We start from the raw sequence: 20,155 nt of genomic DNA, 5'->3' as shown, positions 1-20,155 counted from the left end.
ATACAGTATATATTCGAGGGTATTTTTTAAAAATTAGATCAACAAAAAATATTGAATGCATAAATGGGTTTCTAAGAATACAAGGTGTTCTGCCTTAATGAAAATAGACAAATATTTAAAAAATAAACAGATTTACACAAAATAATCTATGCAAAATTTAGATTATAATGTAAATTATTTTTATATCAGAATGTATCACAATAAAGTATAGACGTTTCTAAAGTATAAAGCATTCACTTTTCGATTATCTTAATAGTTTTACTTATAAAGTATAAGATTTGATTAATTAAATTAAGAAAAAAAAATATATATATATTTAATGTTTATATATATTATTTATATATATTTAATTAAAAATAAAATATATATAAAGTTTCTGAAAAAAGGTAATTAAATTTCGAAAACGATTTTGAAAACAAATCTATAAGATGTGCTCAGAATTAAATAATTTTTGTGTAAACCATTTTTGTGTAAATTCATTAGTTTTTTAAGTATTTGTTTCCCCATTAAAATGGGGCACCCTGTACAATAGCTTCCCAGTATTTTTCACGCTAATATGAAATCAAAATATGATAATTATTCATGTAGATATTTGAGGTACTATGCATGTTTCCACTGAAAACAACTATCCATTAGTGTTTCAGTATTTTCATATTAATTTCATCCGTTGTATGAAGGTCGGTATGCAGTGAGAGGGCAATAAATAGAGCAGATATAAAATTAGCTATAATAATTGCTGATACCTATTATTCCTTCGCCATACCTTTAAATTCCGTCGCATTATATATAATACTACAAGTGCATTTTTGTTCTATAGGAAAATTTATTCTTATTATTGTAGTCTAGAGAATATTATGTATATACGTATATTTGTATAATAGAAAACGGAAAAAAAAGACGAAAAAAAATGCTCAGCCTGCATTGTGCAGAAGGCTCGCGTTAACTCCGCGCTGCATCCTGTGCTGTATGGATTTTACAGTCTTAGTTAAATTGCTATAATGTGCATCTAACACATTTTCACGTTCGCCTTGTCGCCCTTGTCGCTATTGTAATTGCTTCATTATGCATGATATTCGAATTGCAATGTTTATTCTTATACATACATCCTCACGTGTGTTTCTTGTTTTTTTTTCCTTTTAGTTGTTCGTCGTACACAAATTGCTCCTGCATTTAACATAAATTGAATATAAAATTTGATGTTGGGTTGCTTTGGCTTGCATTACACATGTTTATTTACCAGAAGCATCATTTTATATGTATTAATTAGTAAAAAGGTTCGTCGATGGGTTTACAAGCAATCAATTTTCCTTTTAATTTAATCATGAATGCATGCATTTACTCGATATAAAGTACGTGTTTCACTTTAGAAGGCAGATAGAATTGATGCAAAAGTGTCGTATTTTTTCTTTTAATTGTCATTTATAATCAGTAACCAGTGTAACTCCTTTTTATATTGCAGTTTACAATTACTAGACAAATTCATGATATAAAAATAAATCAAATCAACTAAATTTTATGTACAGTATTAAATATAATCATTTTACCTAAATAAAGTAAAAATATTTCAAGTGCGAATGTAAATGTGACTCTCATCGATTTTTCTTTTATTGTACATACGCGTATTATTTCGCGAAAATAATATTATGGATTAATAAGAAAGCTACATCGACGAGAATGAGATTTACATTCACCCTTTGCGGATTTCTATACCATTTAGATAAAACTCTATTTCAGTTGCTTAAAAAGTAATAAATACTGTATAGAAGTGACTGTAATTCTAACGAAACGAAATTGCTCATCATGATTCTGATGAATTCGTATGTGTAATGCCATATTAAAACTTTTAATAAACCTTCTACTTGGAAATTATATTTATTGAATCCTCATATGGCACAATTTATGCATGCCAAATTTACTGTTGCATCAACTCACCTTGTATTTCCTTCAAGTGGAACAATTCATGCTCCATTCACACTAATAATAACGTGACACTCTCTTAAATATAAATTATGACCATTTTGATGTATTTTCTTGGAATCTTGCATGACAATTACTAAACTTCGTTTAGAACGCACGATCGATTAGAATACACACGATGTTGCCTCGTTTTTATATAAATTTTTCTCTCGCCGAGTTTTTAATATTCTCATTCAAGATTACAAAACAATACCATTTTTTTCCGATATACTTTTTTGTTTCTACCTATTACGCGCAAACGTGTGCATTATTATATATATTCAGTTTTCTTTTATAATAAAAATACAAGCGGATATAATAAACGTTGTAAAACTCAATGCTACAAGTGAATTTAATCGATACGTGTGTACATTATTGTATTATTTTTCTTCCTTTTTAGTGTACAAGTAATGTTGTGTCTACATGTATCATGTAAGGCACGCACCAAACGTGCGTGTTATCTATTCTATCTCTCAATGAGACCACAAAGTGAGCCATGATATAATACTTGGGGCTATATGTGGTACGTGTGAAAACATGTCGGAGCCTCACACTCATTTAGCGATGTTCTATTGTAAGTTATGTTGTCTGGCATCACTATAAAGTCAAGATCGCGTTTTTCCATTTCCCCTACCTTGACACTTAGCCCTGAAGTCTAGTTCTTTAGAGGAAGTAGTCTGGCGTTCGCCTGGTAACATGTGGTTCTCCACGTCTTGGTGCTGGGTCGAATTGTAGGCTGTAACAAAAAAGATCAAAGGAAAATCAACAATCTCGTATCAGCAAAGTTGCACACTATACTTTGTAACTTCTTCAATTGTATTAGCTAGGTCTTTTAACAATACAAAAAATATAATGTGGCATACGTAAAAATACGTTTATGATTATTATACATTTAAGGATTTGATTTATCATAGATTTATTTAGAAAAATTTGAATGCATTCAATAGAACATAGAAAAAATAGATCAATAGAACAAATTGCAAATAAACATTACGTCACAACGTAAATGTACTAAAATCACACTCACAATGAATATTTTAAAGCATCATCCAGTTCCATGATTGCAGCTTGATTACCGCAACGATAACAGTAATTAGGTGCGGAGAATATAGTCACGACATTGCGATCATGACACCTGAAAGAATAACACACACACATCATATAAGTGATATTAAATACTATAAATTTCTTATAAAATATCCTGAATAAATCTATATACGTGTGATAGAAAAAAAAATATTTTAAAACAAAATATATGTATATTCGCAGATCGTGCCTTCGTACTATTCGTTAATATTCCCGGTTTTAGAGATTAACTTCTGTTTTAATTTTCTGCTTCAGTTCTTTAATATAAGAAAAAGAACAGTTCAATCAAAGAGATATACAAGACGTTAATGTGATCGGCAAAATAATGTAAATAGTAAGATAGGGATGATGCATTCTAACTCGATTCACACACAAAATCGGGTAAATGACAATGATACCGTCCTATTTATATATACATGCTTGCGAAATATACAACTATTCATACCAATTGTAACCCTCCATAACCAACTGATGAGCCCGTGACACGAGTGTCAGCCCATTGGAGTGATTAAACGTTTCTGAAATATCTTGACCGAACGTGTATCCCGCTCCGCGGGGTGAAATACCCCATCCTCCTCTATCATCTGGATCTGACCAAAGCAGATCGCACATGGGACCCTGTGAACAACAATTACAATACAATTACATATTACAATACAATTTACGATTAAATTATTACAATAGGTTTTAATAAAAATTATAAGTGCAAATACTAACTTCGTGTGGCACTTCTTGAAGACGATCTAGAGCACGTATGTGATCTAAGGTGTCGATCGACGGCGACAGACCACCATGCAAACAGAATATTTGGCCATCGACCAGCGCCGTTAATGGTAAATAATCGAATAAGTCCGTAAAGAATTTCCATACATTGGCATTCCCATATTTACGTAAGCATTCATCATAAAATCCGTACACCTGTGTAATTTGCCTCGATTCGTGGTTGCCTCGTAGAATGGTTATTCTTTCCCGGTATCTCACCTTTAATTATACAAAACAAACAGCAAAAAGGGAAGAGAAATAAATGTATCTGTTCAAGGAAAAATTGTATATACATACAATTAAATGCAATACGTATATTAATCCACAGATTATTGTCAAAGCCATAATAATTCAATAAAATTGTACTATACCTTAAGAGCTACGAGCAAAGTGACAGTCTCGACCGAATAGTAGCCACGATCAACATAGTCACCCATAAAAAGGTAATTCGTATCAGGTGATTTGCCACCTATTCTGAACAGTTCCATCAAATCGTGGAACTGCCCGTGTACATCTCCGCACACCGTTACGGGACATTTTACTTCTTGTACATTTGATTCCTTAGCTAAAATTTCTTTCGCCTGAAAATGTTAAGTATTATGAGATACCACTGCTGAGACACATGTACGCATAGCTGTTTTAAAACAATTGGAAATAAAAAGAAGTAGTTAATCTCTCTAAAACAAGTACATCTACAATACGAGACGGTATATGCCTTACATACATAATATGACGCGTGTAGTATTTAAATCTCTCCCTATTTTAATCAAAAAATCTTACAGATACGCAATATGATAATATTGTAAATATCTGTATCAACTAATGTGATAAGAAAGTTATCAAGTAGAATCAGATCTTAACGTCCGTTTGTAATTGGAAATTATCTCTCAATGAGCAAACAGAAATTCCCCTCAACAAGCGAATTTCCGTTGCCAATTACAGATTTAATTACTGGCATACATTTAGAAAACCAGACGCTTCGGCGCCAACTGGCATAACGTACGAGTACAACGTGGTGAAGCATTATTGTAAAGAATGTCGCAGCTATAATACCATCTTGAAACGTCTAAATTTAGATTCATTCAAAAATACTCGTTTCATTTAGCTCAGTCTATTAAGAACTCAAGAAACGCTAAAATCCAATCTCAGAGTAATCAAATCAGTTTTTTTTTTTTTTTTTTTTTTTTTTGAATAATCCTTTGAGAGAATATTGCACTGCTTTTTAGAATTTTCATATTGACATCTTTTTCCGGTTCGCTGGAATGCCACAGTGACCAGAGGCTAGCCTCTGTGCTAGCTCCTGGCTAGCGTTTTAGTCAATTTGCAACTCTTGCTTTTTGTCACATTAGTTTAAACAATGGCAGAATATCTTGTCAGTCTAAAAGCGACCGCGTGATTCATGGCAAAGTGATAATTTTCCTCATCGTCACGCTCTCCAATCAAAGGAAAGACAGCGATGACAGATTTTATCGCTGATATTGTAAAGCATATCCGTCACGCGATTTGTCATTTTTATCGCGCGGTGATAAGACTATTCATCCCCCTGGGCAAATTGCGCAGGTACCTCGGCGGAGGTACACCCGTACAAATTAATCACGACGATGCAACGACGGGAGCGTTCACCTGTTGCGGAATCGCGTTAACAGGTTCAAAAAAAAAAAAACGACACGTAGTATACGCACATGAACAATCGATTAGGGACCGCGGAATCCCGATCGTCGCCAAAAGGTGGCCTCGAAAAAACGTGACTTTCGGAGGACCGAGCTCGTCGCGATCGAACACGGACACCATTCGGGATCGCGATCGCGATGACGACGACAACGACGACGACGCGACGGGGGGGGGGAGGGGGAACCCCCGAGGTTACCCGGAGCACTCGATCCTCGCGGCGTGGACCCCGCGATGGGCAACCTGCGACACATCGGCGACACGACGTCAGATTTAACGACGGCGACGCGAGACAGCGGGAGGTCGCGGAGCACGGTACACATGGTGTGCGTGACCTCCCGTTCGCACACGCGGCACACGCGACAGCCGTGCGCGAATAATTAACGCGAGGCGCGACGCGGTCGCCGTCGGCGGTCGGTCGCGCGCGCGGGGGGGGGCCCCCCTCGCGCGGCCGGGCGTACGTCGGGGCGGAGCCGTGGCTCTTAGGCCGAGCGTGTACCTTATCGCAGAGGGTTTTCACTTGGCTTTCTGTCAGTTGTTTGCAGTCGTTTAATTGTTCTATCCACTGGTCAAGTTCCTTGAGCGACGCCTTATCCTCCATCGTACCTGTTCCACAGTTTTGCACGAAGGGGGGACGGGGGGGGGAGTAGTGTTTTAACGCGGGTCGAGCGGTCGGTCGCACCCCCTTTCACTAGCGCATGTAAAATCGCCGTGCGTGTCCCTCTCTAAACGCGGAAAACTAAATCATCCGAGAGCTTATCTCCGCCACTGGCCGCGCGAAACCCGCAACACAAATGCCCCGTGAGAAGCGGAGAGCGCTCATTCACCACACAAAATGGCCGAACGGCCGAGCGCTGGCGAGCGATGACGTCACGGCGCGCATACGTGCGTGGGGGCGCTCGCGCGGTCAATCGGCGACACCACCGCCGCCATGTGATTGGGTGGGCAGGCGCGTAAATTCGTAACGCGCGGAAGGGAGGTTCGACTGTGTGAATTGCAAAGCTTGATGAAAATTACAAAAGTGAAAAAATTTACCAGATATTGACCAATGAAATTGTAAATATTCTAGTAAATTCGCTCATTTTTGTAAATCCGCAATTCGGAAATATCGAATTCCGACGAAGATTTATTTTCTATTACTGCAACTGTGGACTGCACTCGAATTTTCCTTTCGCTTTCGCTAAATATCAAATTTATATTTATCACTTTAAGTACAAAAAATGTTTACACTAATTCAGCTATTAAAAAAAAAAAAACAGATCTTAGATTCAACGATTTTGACATTCTTTCCGCGAAGCTTTGCGCTCAAAATGGACCGCGGACGCGCACGCAGGCTCGAGGAAGAAAAACCGCAAAGTGCGCTGAAAGTACACCGACGGACATTTGTGACGTAAATGAAATTACTCTTCCGTGTTAATGACTTTGAATTCCACGTTGATGACGAGGCAATTGATATTAATTTCACAGGAAACATCCAAGATATAATTAATTCCCTCACTGTCGCCCCACACACGTGTAGCAATTTGAGCGCAAATTGCACCACGAGATTGATCGACTCTCGGCGAGTTCGAGACATTTAATAATTGATTTATTTATATAAGCTTAGAATATCTTGTATATGATTACATGTAACAATAATCGCGTTACATCGCGAGATATCGGGTTAACAAAGTGGCGATTACAAAAAGCTGCCGCGCGCTGCTATAAAATACAGACATGTACATCTTGTTTTTGTAACAATATGTTGATCATCAAAAATAACGAAGTTAAATATAAGTTTCTTTCACAGACGGAAATATAGCTTAGAAATAATTGGAATATTATTTAAAATCTACATCTATATTAACTTCTTAACATAATCGACAGAGAAAGATGCGTGCAAATAGAGATAGAAATGTGCACAATACAACAGTACGATAATATGTATGATTAGAGAGAGGAAGAATATATTAAGATTTTTTGGAAATATGTAGAGAATTGTGTACGTGTTTCAGTTTATCCTAAAGACACGAGAACTTTCATATTTTGACTTATCATATTTTCTTTCCAGTACAAAAAAAAAAAGGTTTTCAAGCAAATTATACCAAACAAACCCCAACATCGAATAGTTCCATAAATGGCCTAATATCAAGCGTGTCTTCGGTATGAGTACTATTGTTAATCTTACGTAGCCAAGCTTCTACACAATGATCGTGTCAGGGTACAACGAAAGAAAGTAACAGCAATGCAATGTCTGGATTTCACCACGTATGGAAACTTTCATAAATAATTTTCGCTATTTCTTTAGTTGTACTTCCTATTTACGTTTTACTTATTGTTAGTCTCTCCACTGCTGACCGGATTTTCTCTTGCAAAGAGTCGCGTCCAGCTGTTCGAGCCACGGCAACAGCAGCATGATTTTCCTTCGGTAATTCGGATCCTTCGCAACGGGATTGTACTCCAGATATACGGTCTGCAGCTTCTTGTTGGCTGTTAAACTCTCTAACGTGTTCCAATCTTCAATCTCGTTATTGTTCATCTGCAGATGTTGAATCGTATTGAATAAAATAGTATACAATTATAATAATATATAATTACGCGATGCACATGCGTTTGTAGATTAATTTATCTTACCCAGAATTCTTCGAGACTTTCAAGATGATCCATATTTTGAATCTTCTTAATTTTGTTATTAGCTAGATCCAACGTTGTCAATCCTGGACAATTTTCTATGCCTTCTATGCACGTGATGCCGTTCTCAGACAAGTATAACTGATCCAACTTCTTTAACTCTTCAATATTCTCGATCTTCGTAATTCGATTGCTTTGTAGACTCAACAGCGTGAGGTCCTTCAGACTCTCCAGATTTTGAATTTTGGTAATTTTGTTTTTACCAAGATACAAATTGGTCAGCTTCTCGAGGCCTTCCAGATTCACAATTTCGCGTATCTTGTTATCGCCCAACTCCAGTATCGTAAGATTCGCCAGATGTGAGATATTCTCGATTTGCGAAATCTTATTTGACGATATAAATAACTTCTCTAGATTCGTCAAGTTGTCCAACCCTTCGATCTTCTTAATGCGATTGAATGACAAATCCAGGAATCTGAAATTAACACATAAATTATTACGTGCGTATATTTGCGTCGCCCATTATACGGAATTTAAAAAAAAACCAGGGACGTACTCCAGATTCACGAGAGCGCCTAGATTTTCTATGGTCGTGATTTGATTATCCCTTAATTCCAATTCCACCAAACTAGTGAGCGTATCGAGATTTTCTATCTTTTTAATTAGGTTCCACGTGAAGCATAATCTTCGTACTTGCGTTAACGGCTCTAGATTTTCCAGTTTGGTCAATCTCGCGTGATTGAAGTCCAATTCCTAAAATAATCGGTGTAACAGCAATCTCGTTGACAAAGTACTCGCAGCAATATTCCTAAATTTGAAAATGCATGTTTGACAGAAGTCAACCAGTAATGTCCATTTCGACCAATCGTGATTAACTTTAATCTCGATTTAACTTATTCTCGATCCTTTTCTTAAAATTATCCTTTTCTTAGGACTACAAAAAAATAAACATTCTAAAAGAAAAAGATAGATTCTTTAAAACTAGAAAGAGATAAAAAATAGTTAAACCAAGATTGAAGCTTATCTATATATTGATAGAAAAGGACATAAGAGATACACTTTGGCACTTAAGCCTCTTGCACAATCCAACATTCAAGAATGCAATATGTCAATGCAGATTGGAACACAGAATGAGGCAATGGTATTAAATTTCCGACGAGTTAGATTTCTCTGTTCCTATCGCTATACTTATATTGCCATGGGCGTCCACAGGGGAGAGGGGCAAGGAGGGACATTTGCCCCCCTCCTCCCCAAAATCAAACGAGTATAAGCTTGTATTTCTAGAAAATTCAGAATTTGCTCTCTTATTTTTACAAATAAAAAATATGTTTGTCAAAAGTGAGAGAGCTAAAATACAACACAGGTACACAACTACACTATTTGGACATTCGCTTCTCGCGGTAGTTCGTATTACAAATTTGGATCATGCCACCCCTCTAGAAAAAAACCTGCGGACGCCCATGTACATCGCCTGTGTTATTCCTATCGCTGTTCCCTCGCATTGTGCAAGGGCCTTTAGAATCTACAATTAATATCTTTTAAAGAACTCGTCAAATTTCGTTTGACAACACAAGTGAATCAGTCAAAACACAGAAGTAAATCAGTAAAAAAACCCACTTCGGTCTCGGGATCTATAATGCATATCTTGTCGGACTCCTCGGACTCCTCCCCCTCATTTTCGGCCCTTATTTCGGCGGAACTCTCGCTTTTGTCCTCGTCTAAAATAATTGAATTAAACATAACCTAAACCTCGTACGTGATTCCGTGCAACGGAATATTAAGCCTCTTTAATCCTTGATTATCGTACCGTGATTAGCCATTGCGGGAGCTGCCGCGCGACGTGAAGCGCAGATTTGACAGATCTGCCCAGCTGATCGAGCCGTTAGTTAAAATCAGCCTGAAAAAACGTAAGCGACTTTTTCGTGCGATCTAACCGGTCTCTTCGACAAAGCGCACAATTAAAACGACACTGAAAACAATTGTAGTAAACACACCGCGTAACGACACCGTAAAACGACGGGGGAGTCTAAACGAGCTACGTGCGATGGGAAAACCCATAGGCTCGTATACGCTAGTAATTATAAATAACAAATCAATCAAACACCGTGTGAAAACATGATGTCATCCAAGACTGCCAAGTGCCGTGATGGTGCCGTGACTCGGTCGGGTGGGCCGCTCGGGTGCCCTTCGACGTCAAAAAGGGCGCCAAATGCGGAGCCATCTGGCGTTCCGCGCCTGCAAAACTCGGCCTTTGAAGACCCGCGGCTCCGCGTGACGCGTGCAGATATCCTTAATTGCGTTAATTATTATATAGGCTGATCGTTTCTATCGGCACGTTTTAACAAGGTAATCACCAATTGATGTTCGAGTTTATCTAAATATTGATTTCATTTATCTATTAAAAACCGACGCCCTTACGGGAGTTATATAGCGTGTGGCTGTTTAGTAATTGCTAAAATTTAAGCAATTATAGTAAATAATTATATAACATTAATTTTATGATTTATTATTAGATCAATGTTCAATTTATCTATAAAGTGTAAATCTAATTAAATTAATCCAAATATATTGCTTTAATTGATCCAAATATTTGTCTAATCAAAATATTGATTTCTATCCTCTTTTCATTTACATTTAAAAATATAACAAATCGATTTAAATTGAGCGATCAATTTTGGACGTTTAGGGATAATAATATATAGTTGAACTACATCAGTTTTGCATGACTTATAATTTCTTGAATATTTAATCTACATTGTTGATACGCGATGACATATGTTATTTAACTTTACACCTCGATCTCTGATCTTTGATTGCGTTCGATTTGGTGTTTGTGAACATCATTTGTCCTTCTTTAACATTTGATAAACAATTAAATAACGATGAAATGGTATAGTTGTAATAGCGCCAAAGTAAACGCAGACTTTCAGTTAAACTCCAATAATAAATAAAAAATTATTCCACAATTTAATAGAAGAAAAAGAAATTAATTTAACATATATATTAAAATTTTTCGAATTAGATATACGATGTTGAATTTAAAAATACGAACTATATACATGTATAACAACTAAATGATGATTGGTTAGCTCCAGAAGTAACAAATCGATTGCTATTAATATATATTTAAACGGTTATATAATATATACACTGTTAAGTAATATTCATAAACTGACCAGCACTAATTTTAAGTTATAAATTTTAATGAGGAAACAGAAACGGATGTTACGACGACCAGTTACGTAAGGCCTGTAATGTTACACGCGTACGTATATAAAGTAAAGTAAATTTATCTAATCGCGTGCATTAGACGTTAGACCTGCTTATTGTGAGCTGCGTTTATTTTACGAAACATCTCGCTCCACGTACGATTCACGAAATTGTATGCCCCGCCATGTATCGATCAAGAACGTATGTATATATATGTGTACATGTGTATGCGAAGTGCGAACGTATCATGTTAAATTTCGCATTGATACATTACGAAATTTTATAATAAATATGTGATATGGTATATAACAGTGTGTGTAATCAAGTCTTTCAATTTTATTCTTAACTCGTCACATATGTATAGAACTGCAAAATGAACTTTAAAACATTAAATATGAATATATTAATTCGTTGCAAGGATGGGAAGAATAATATGACACGAATAATGGTAAAAAAAAAAAAAAAACAAATCTAGAAGTAATAAAGAAACGCAAAACAGCGAGAATTAAAAGCTGTACTCTTTAAAAAAATATCCTGATTCATCAAATTAATTTGTAAATTGATCCGCTTACATACATTATACACTGATCTCTACTCTTAACTTTTTCTTCTATTCTCGTACTAATTGTTTGCGACGGAAATGTTTTTTTTTATTAATATTAAAATGCACTTTTTTCCGATTGCATTAATTAAAATCAAAATTTTTTGGTGCATATTAATTACGGCGGAATTACGCTATCGATGACGCTGTATGAGGTTATGGATACACACTTTATTTTGTTTTTTTTCTCTTGCTTGTCACGCGATAATTATTGTGCTCGCAGTCACTGTTTATGATGTTTTCTTACATAAATGATTGTGCTTACTGTGGAAAGGTGCAAAAAATATAGAAATGATTTGTATATTGAAAAACAAGAAAGTCCGTTTTTTAGTGCAATGTCATGGCTGTATATTATAACTTATACTGTACAATCAGTCTGCTGATAACAGAGTTAACAGAGGTAAAGAAATATTGTGACAGGGAGCAAATAATAAAAAGAATTTTATGTGAATACATAATATAATCAAATATTATATTATATTTATATGTGATATAATTGATGCAAATGTTTCATTAGAGTTTTCACTTCTCAAGCGATGAAAGTATTGTGAATAAATATGAGGTTAACTGATTTTCTACAAATAATTGATATATCATTAATTTGTCAACAGAGGTGATATGGCTCTGAAAGGAATCAAGGTCCTAGAGTTAGCTGGACTTGCTCCGGGACCTTATTGCGGAATGATTTTGGCAGATTTCGGGGCATCCGTTATCAGAGTGGATAAGGTAATTAGGAAGTAAATTCTATTAGAATATTCTCCTAAAATTTACATTTAAATTTATAGTTTATAATAGCATGTGGATATTAATATTGTCACATTACTATGTTTAATACGCTTGTTAATATTATTTACAATATGGTCTAAAAACTCTAAAAGTATAATGTTAAATTAAAGAGTTTTTTCTTATTGGTATTTATATCTTAATTTTCTTATCATTTTAGATTGGAGGTCAAGCATCATTAGATTGTTTAGGCCATGGAAAGAGGTCGATAGCATTAAATTTGAAGTCTGAAAAGGGCATTAATATTTTTAAAAAATTAAGTGATCAAAGCGACGTTATTATTGATACATATAGAAGAGGTACATATGCATAGAACATGATTATTATTATTCAATTTTAATAGTCTTTGAAATCAGACTTTTAAATGAGAGAAATATCTAATCTTAAATTTGAATATATAATTAATCTGCATCATTAATAACGAAGAATAAAATTGTTTTATTTATACAAATATATATTCAATAGGAGTCATGGAAAAGCTGAAGATTGGACCAAAGGAACTTATGGCAACAAATGAGAAATTAATATATGCTAGGTTAACTGGATATGGTCAAGATGGCTCGTATGCAGATATGGCTGGCCATGATATCAACTATTTAGGTTTATCTGGTAATATAAAAATATATGACATGATATAACATAATCCATATTATAATTCATTTATATATATATATTCACATAAAATTGGTTTCATACATTTTACGTTTTAGTTTTTCATAATTATTCCTTCATCAATAAGTTATTCTATGATCAGACTGTGATATAAATTGTTATATAATATAGGATTACTGTCTTTATTCGGCCGATATGGTGAGAAACCTACACCACCCATCAATCTGGCTGCTGATTTTGGTGGTGGTGGTTTAATGTGCGCGTTTGGAATAATGTTGGCGTTATATGAGCGAACCAAGAGCAATGTCGGACAGGTGATAGATGCATCGATGGTGGAGGGATCGGCATACTTAGGATCTTGGTTATTCAGATCCCAAAAAATGGGTATATGGGGAAATCCACGCGGCAGAAATATGTAAGGGCTTCTTTGAAAAAACAGTGTTTTTGACTTTTGTCTTCCTTTTAACATTTTTTTTGTTTTAATAATTACTTTTCCCACACAGTTTGGACACAGGATCGCATTTTTACGATACATACGAGACGAAGGATAAACTTTACATGTGCGTTGGAGCGCTCGAGCCACAGTTTTATGACATCTTCCTGGAGAAGCTCGGTCTCTCGAGCGACGAGATACCGCAGTACGACAATTTCGAGGAAAATCGTTGCAGAATTGCGGAAATTTTCAAGACGAAAACACAGGCGGAATGGTGCGCTATATTCGACGGCACTGATGCATGCGTGACACCGATGCTAAGTTTGAAGGACGCCTCGTCACATATTCACAATAAGCAGAGGCAGACATTTACGACCGTAGGAGACGATGTAATTCCAAATCCTTCTCCATGTTTATCTCGCACACCCGGCATCTCTCTTGGATCACAGAAAAATCCACAAATCGGTGAACACACAATAGAAATCTTAACTGAATTCAAATTTCAGTCTAATGAAATTGAAGATCTATTGTCAAATGAGATAGTTCACCAAGCGCAGCCATACCATACTTCTAAAATTTAAATCTGTCAGAGTTGACGTTGAAATATACATACATATACACAATCTACATACATAAAATTTCTATACAGTTTTCAAGAATTATTTGTTTTTGGTATTTTTGATAACACGTTCTTTTTGCTCTTTTTTTTATATACCATATAAAAGGATCAGTTATAAAATCTGTATTTTTAAAACGTAGTTTTGATATTATTTTTATGTAATATGTCGTGTAGCATTTGTATTATAAATATATAAGTATTATAATTTGTAGTATTACAATTGTGTTATTGCACATTAGTATTGTCATTATGTCTAATGATAATACTGTGTACATAATAAATATAAAATAATGCAATATATAATTGTGTATATGTGCATGTATATGTGTTATATATTACAATAATTTTTGTAAAATTGTATATAGACATATATATTTCTTATATATTTATTAATACAATCTGTAATTTTGTAGAATTGCCGAAGATTTTACAGAAATCTATCTATATAAAATCAGTGAAATACATAATTTTATTATGATGTATTTTATTATGACATATATTTATATTATATATTTATATTTACATATATGGATATATACATAAATATATATATATATTTATATGTAAGAAAATTATAATTTCAAAGAATTTATGTTTGTTACAAAGAATTTATGTAAGAAAATTACAATTTCAAAGAATTTGTGGTATTACAGATTTTTGTATTTATTTATTTTTTTAAACATTTTTGAACATTATGAACATAATAACCTAGTTGAATAAACATTTTTGAACATTATGAACATAATAACCTAGTTGCATAAGACCAGTGACACATAGAAAACGTAAGCAATAATATATAAGTAGTAAATCCATTTTTACCGTTATTGCTTTACGTTTCCGACTATGATTAACTGATCTATCTTTAATATTATTGAATGTTTATGCAATTTGTACTATAAACCCATCAGAACTGTACTGGCAGTAATAGAAGTTTCCTTTGGTGCGCTGGCTTGTCGCACACTCATCTCCCATGTGTCCAATAGTTGAGAAAGCGAAAAACGACGCGGTAGTTTCGCGATGCGGGCGTTTAAGGCCTTTTGTACAGCACACAGGAATGTCGTTGCCTCGTACTCGTGCCGTGCCATGACGCAACGAGGTGGCGTTGAAGGATAGTCTGCCGGAACCGTAACAGAGATCGGTGGAACACACGGAAGATGACGGTCGTCGAGCCAGCATATCAATTGTATGCATTTTGATCCACTTTGCTGGGCCGGGTCTAGACTGATCTGAAATAAGAAAAAAAATTGCATAATAATTAATATTATATAAACCTTTATAATAAGGCAAACTTTTATTATAAGGCAGAGACAAAATGCATAGTTTGGTACACTAATATTTTTTATACATAAAAAATGTTAACAAAATTCGTGAATTATATTTCTAAACGATAGACTTAGAATATTTTTATGGGCAAAAAGTACGCGTGAGATGTGTCCAAAACAAACAGCAAACATAAATTTTTAATAAAAAATATATATAATAAATTATAAATAAGCTTAAAAGTTAATGTTACATACTTTAAATCGTTGATCCAATCTAGCTATTTCTCCTTGTAGGACGTCTGGTATTTCGCTGGATGATTCCTCTATTTTTTGCTTCTTCAAGGGTGGTGGCAAATTTCTATTTTTTAAAATTTATAGACTTTAGAATGCATTCGCAATTTGATTGTAAACTTATTAAATAAAATAAAATGTAGACTATTTTTATATACACGAGTTCTTACTTTATCTCTGGTCCAAACAAGGCATCCAAGCATGGTCCAAAAGTGCGCTGCAACGTGTGGTTGATTACTGGACTTTGGAGATGCGCGCTTACGGCTTCTAGCAGAGGGCTGAAAATTTGGTGCTCCTTCAACGTCGTTACTGGTGGCCCCACACTTCCGTCCCCTCTCTTGAAGTCCAACTTCTCCAAGACAACTTCGCATTTTAACAATGTATCCAACGGCATACGTTTACTGGGATTCGACAGAATTTCCAAGAGCTTCTTCATTTTGCTGAGTTTATCGACATCTGCGAATAGAAAATGGATAAATATAAATAAAAATAATAATATAAAAAACGCGTCATTTTTTTCTTTATGCTGAGATTTATATAAAAATAATTCTACATATTTGTAATTTTGAACTATTTTTTAGTATATTAATTTTCACACTTTTTATTTTTAAGTAAAATCTATTTAATATTTTGAAAAAAAATTTGATTCTTGATATATACATACATTTTAACATTAATTGTATATTATTATTTGTATTAATCATATAATTATATTTCCTTACTTCCTTCACTGCTCATCTTGGCAATCATCCTTCGTAATGGTTCTATATATTTGCTCAACTGTCTGACTTTGTCTCTGTAAGCCTGATCTTCTTGCTGAGGACTTGGTGTAGCGCCCACACCGCCGGGGGTATTTAACGAACTGCTTGGAGACGGTGCCATACCTAGTTCAACGTATTATTTTAATAATTCTACTGTTTCCTCTTATTTATATTTACCTTCTATGTTTATTACTTCTCGATTATCTGAACTTACCTGCGGAATTTACAGAACGAGTTGGTCCTGTCATAATGGCATGCTGAGGACTTGGCGATGGTACTAGAGCGGGCGAGGCTACCATTTGATTACTGTGGAAATATTATCTTTCGTTTTATTATGTCGTAAAGAAAGATTCCTCTATATTTCTGTTATATAATCTTAAAAATTGTGTTTAAAAAGTATGTTAATATTACCTCGATGGTGCGCCCAAACCAGCCGGACTTGGAGCTGAAGGAGATGGACTCTGCCTCAAGAACTGATTAGGCGTAACGTTACGTGGGCCAGGAAATCCAGCATTCATCATTTCACCTGGCTACAAACGGAAATGGCAATTGTATCAATAGAATATTATCGATGAATAAAGACACTAATGAAAAATGATGGCAATATCCGGTAATGAGAATGTGATTAAAAAGTGTGTCATACTTTTCTTTGAATATGATTTAACTGCTGCTGCATCTGACCAGGGCCTAATTGTCCAGGACCAATTTGATTCATCTGTTGCGGCATGCTAGTCTGTATATTGCCTATTGGCCCCGTAATTTGATTGTTCATTTGACCTGGTAGTTGATTCTGCATCTGAGTCTGTAATAAAAATAAAAGGTCAATGTCTCAACCTTCCTTCGCATTTTAGCCATTTTATACGTTCCTCTTATATAACTTATTTAACAGATATGCGTACCTGCATATTCTGTTGCATCTGTCCAGCGCCCAATTGGGCCATTTGCCCAGGCACCATTTGATTCATTTGTGGAGGAATATTTCCCTGTCCCATCTGATTCATTTGAGACAACATGGGATTGTTTTGCATAGTTTGGATCGGGCCCATGTGATTCATTGGACCGCCAGTTTGCGACGGCATCATACCCATACCTGGCATTTTGTTCTGCATGCCAGGCATATTCATTGGTTGGCCAGGTCGTTGATTTAAACTTTGCAAAACTAACAAAACGTAAAGTTCACTTAGATTTATACTATAATAAATCTTTCAAACGCTTCCTTCAAAGGAAAATCAAAGAAATACTGCAACTTTGTTTCTAACCTGTTTAGATTTTCTTCCACATCTTTTATTCGAGAATGCCTTTTATAACGTAAAGTTATCACTTCAAACGTAAAGTTCATTTAGATTTATACTTTTTATAAATCAAATTATTCGTGTATTTGTATATTACAAAAATTTAAGGACACATCATAATATTATGTTATAGAAAGAAAAGAAAATACAGAAGCGAATGTATAATAAATAAAGTATTATAAACTACTACTTTCCGAAGAGAATGTAAACAAATGTACCATAAATCAAAAAGTATGAATAGATATAATCTGTATTCATTAATTCCTTACATATCTATTTATTGTTGATTTGAATGTTAATTCTTTATTTTTTCCTTTTTTTAAATTATTAATATGAAAACAAAAACATTAATAATAAATTAGAAAAATAAAAATAAATAAAATAAATAAAAAAAATGAAAAATAAATGTAAATAAAAACAAAAAGCTTAAATATAAAGAAACAATTAAATTCATGTAATAACTAGATTGTCAACAATCCAGTTGAGCTTTCTTGCTCTGAACTCGAGAAGCTTTCTTGTTCTCGTAAACTTGAGGCGCTTTCTCGTTCTTGTAAATTCAAAGAGTTTTCTTGTAAACTTAAGGACCTTTCTACCTCTGCAATAAATCTTTCAAACGCTTCTTCCAAAGGAAAATCAAAGAAATACTGCATCTTTGTGCCTAAGATCTTCAGATTTTCGTCCACATATTTTATTGGAGATGGCTTTTGATATGTATATTCGTAAGTGGCATTGGAAACTTGAAGATCTTTATCCAACTCCAATTTTACAACAATTATATCTCGAAGGCTTAATTTTAGTAGACGATTTGGCCACGCGTTTTCCATAAATGTTTGTTTCATCTCCGTGACGATTGCATTCATAAAAAATTGCATATCCTTGTGTCTCATTAGCGCATTTTCCACGAACTGATACACGGTGGTGAGACGAGCCATGAAAACGTCTATCTCACATCTCACGTCCTTAATTATATTCAATACTTCGTTCGACAAAGGGTGGTACGTGCCAGACTTAAATGTCTTAAATTTGCTTTTGAGATCTATCGCTTCCGGCACGAAAGAGTAGCCTGAACTGAGGTACCATTTGCGCAACAAGTTGCGATATAAGAGTATTATCTTGAATTGAAAATTCGTCTCTCCAAGTACCTCGTGTGCTTCATATTTATATATAAACTTGACACGATTGACGCTCGATTCCACTTTTATGTCTTCCCCTATCTTCTTCTGAAACATTTTTTCTAAATACGCTCGTTGTATCATCCACTTTTTATGTAGCGATTCCTCCGCATTTCTCTGCTCAAGATATTTAAGCTCACAACTTTTCGGTGGTGAATCCAATACATTGCGGGCTTCTCTACTGGTCGACGGATAGCCAGGCTCATTCTGCAGCATACCCGCCGTATGCGGTATATCGAAACGCAAACAATCGAATGAATCCATTTATAAATTTTGCATAGAATTGTTTTATTATAATGTGCTTCCTTCAGACACGTATAACACGATAAGTGCTTTCGATCAGACTAACTGCTTGTTCAACTATCTATTGATATTTCGAAGCTCTTTTAAGTCTGTCCGAGATCGTCATAATATTTAACGGTCTTTCTCTCTCGTCGGTTCAACTTGAAGTGAGGCACAGTTGCCGCGCATCGCGTAACCAATCAGAAGCGATTTGCTTGGCGAGAATCGCGATACAGCAGATCGTTTCTGATTGGTTACGCGCGACTGGCAATTACGCGGGAAATATGCCTCACGGGACTTCAGCCTCAGGACTTCGCAGAGCGCTCGCAGAGTTTTGGGCGGTAGTGGAGAGTCACTTCAGGAATCGGCCCAAAATGTGCAGCTAATGCCGAGCACTGATTTATAACAATATATGTGTTTTTGTATACTACGTAACATAATGTATATTTATGTATTTATATACTTATATATTATAAATAAAACATATTTTTAATGAAAACATTTTTATCCACCATCTTTCGCCACTGCAATTAAAGAAGTCTTTTCGGAATTGCAAAATTGTGTATCGAAAAAGTTGTGCTGAGTGGAGCAAAATAAATAGCTTTTGTTTCCAGTAAAGTGATTATTCTTTCCAACAATACCAACTGTTATGTTTGCAACACAGAAAACTCAACTGAGCTGCAAGTCCTGCCATATTTGACGTATTCTCCAGATATCATTCCTTCAGACGACCATTTATTTTCAACTAGATTAAA

General features: G+C 34.9%; 4 protein-coding genes across 7 annotated transcripts in view; 1 reads left to right on the top strand and 3 right to left on the bottom strand.

The window, feature by feature from the left end:
• Nucleotides 1–1,072: 1,072 nt before the first annotated feature.
• LOC105455792 (serine/threonine-protein phosphatase 2A catalytic subunit beta isoform) lies at nt 1,073–6,344 on the bottom strand. Its single transcript, XM_011699390.1, has 6 exons — nt 5,972–6,344; nt 4,176–4,385; nt 3,760–4,023; nt 3,488–3,660; nt 2,984–3,091; nt 1,073–2,692 (listed from the first exon to the last, which is right to left on the bottom strand). The coding sequence occupies exons 1-6, from the start codon at nt 6,071–6,073 to the stop codon at nt 2,620–2,622; spliced, it is 930 nt and encodes a 309-aa protein (XP_011697692.1). The 5' UTR covers nt 6,074–6,344; the 3' UTR covers nt 1,073–2,619.
• Nucleotides 6,345–7,038: 694 nt separating this feature from the next.
• On the bottom strand, nt 7,039–10,274 carry LOC105455791 (protein phosphatase 1 regulatory subunit 7). Of its 2 annotated transcripts, XM_011699389.1 has the most exons (5): nt 9,890–10,274; nt 9,700–9,800; nt 8,639–8,835; nt 8,086–8,557; nt 7,039–7,990 (listed from the first exon to the last, which is right to left on the bottom strand). In XM_011699389.1, the coding sequence occupies exons 1-5, from the start codon at nt 9,900–9,902 to the stop codon at nt 7,790–7,792; spliced, it is 984 nt and encodes a 327-aa protein (XP_011697691.1). In that variant the 5' UTR covers nt 9,903–10,274; the 3' UTR covers nt 7,039–7,789. The 2 variants fall into 2 exon arrangements, with proteins under 2 accessions (XP_011697691.1, XP_011697688.1); XM_011699386.1 differs by lacking the exon at nt 9,890–10,274 and having other exon boundaries at nt 9,700–9,837.
• A 996-nt stretch (nt 10,275–11,270) lies between these two features.
• Nucleotides 11,271–14,367, top strand: LOC105455790 (alpha-methylacyl-CoA racemase). 3 transcript variants are annotated; one of them, XM_011699383.1, is made up of 6 exons: nt 11,271–11,493; nt 12,505–12,619; nt 12,837–12,975; nt 13,142–13,285; nt 13,460–13,703; nt 13,792–14,367. In XM_011699383.1, exons 1-6 carry the CDS (start codon nt 11,477–11,479, stop codon nt 14,300–14,302), a joined length of 1,170 nt encoding a protein of 389 aa, XP_011697685.1. In that variant the 5' UTR covers nt 11,271–11,476; the 3' UTR covers nt 14,303–14,367. The 3 variants fall into 3 exon arrangements, with proteins under 3 accessions (XP_011697685.1, XP_011697687.1, XP_011697686.1); XM_011699385.1 differs by lacking the exon at nt 11,271–11,493 and adding an exon at nt 11,501–11,740; XM_011699384.1 differs by lacking the exon at nt 11,271–11,493 and adding an exon at nt 11,777–12,293.
• Nucleotides 14,368–14,978: 611 nt separating this feature from the next.
• Nucleotides 14,979–20,155, bottom strand: part of LOC105455789 (mediator of RNA polymerase II transcription subunit 15) — an 8,112-nt gene continuing 2,935 nt past the window's right edge. The window contains exons 5-12 of the mRNA XM_011699382.1: nt 17,554–17,813; nt 17,298–17,456; nt 17,066–17,184; nt 16,869–16,960; nt 16,616–16,777; nt 16,064–16,349; nt 15,858–15,960; nt 14,979–15,566 (exon numbers count right to left, since the gene is read on the bottom strand). Of these exons, the coding sequence (XP_011697684.1) occupies nt 15,234–15,566; nt 15,858–15,960; nt 16,064–16,349; nt 16,616–16,777; nt 16,869–16,960; nt 17,066–17,184; nt 17,298–17,456; nt 17,554–17,813 (1,514 nt within the window). The 3' untranslated portion in view covers nt 14,979–15,233. The remainder of the gene's footprint in view (nt 15,567–15,857; nt 15,961–16,063; nt 16,350–16,615; nt 16,778–16,868; nt 16,961–17,065; nt 17,185–17,297; nt 17,457–17,553; nt 17,814–20,155) is intronic.

Source organism: Wasmannia auropunctata, unplaced genomic scaffold (genome assembly GCF_000956235.1).
Source record: "Wasmannia auropunctata unplaced genomic scaffold, wasmannia.A_1.0 LD335844.1, whole genome shotgun sequence".
NCBI lineage: Eukaryota > Metazoa > Arthropoda > Insecta > Hymenoptera > Formicidae > Wasmannia > Wasmannia auropunctata.
This window is presented reverse-complemented; position numbering and strand designations above follow the sequence as displayed.

Coding starts and splice junctions, on each gene's coding strand:
- LOC105455791 (XM_011699386.1), bottom strand. CDS start 9,822: ATGTTTAATTCAATTATTTTAGACGAGGACAAAAGCGAGAGTTCCGCC. Junction 8,558..8,638: donor GGCGCTCTCGTGAATCTGGA/GTACGTCCCTGG, acceptor TGTTAATTTCAG/ATTCCTGGATTTGTCATTCA. Junction 7,991..8,085: donor AAAGTCTCGAAGAATTCTGG/GTAAGATAAATT, acceptor CAACATCTGCAG/ATGAACAATAACGAGATTGA.
- LOC105455790 (XM_011699383.1), top strand. Junction 12,976..13,141: donor TATTGATACATATAGAAGAG/GTACATATGCAT, acceptor TATATTCAATAG/GAGTCATGGAAAAGCTGAAG. Junction 13,286..13,459: donor CAACTATTTAGGTTTATCTG/GTAATATAAAAA, acceptor TATATAATATAG/GATTACTGTCTTTATTCGGC.
- LOC105455792 (XM_011699390.1), bottom strand. CDS start 6,073: ATGGAGGATAAGGCGTCGCTCAAGGAACTTGACCAGTGGATAGAACAA. Junction 4,024..4,175: donor CTTTGCTCGTAGCTCTTAAG/GTATAGTACAAT, acceptor GTATAATTAAAG/GTGAGATACCGGGAAAGAAT. Junction 3,661..3,759: donor TTCAAGAAGTGCCACACGAA/GTTAGTATTTGC, acceptor TGTTGTTCACAG/GGTCCCATGTGCGATCTGCT.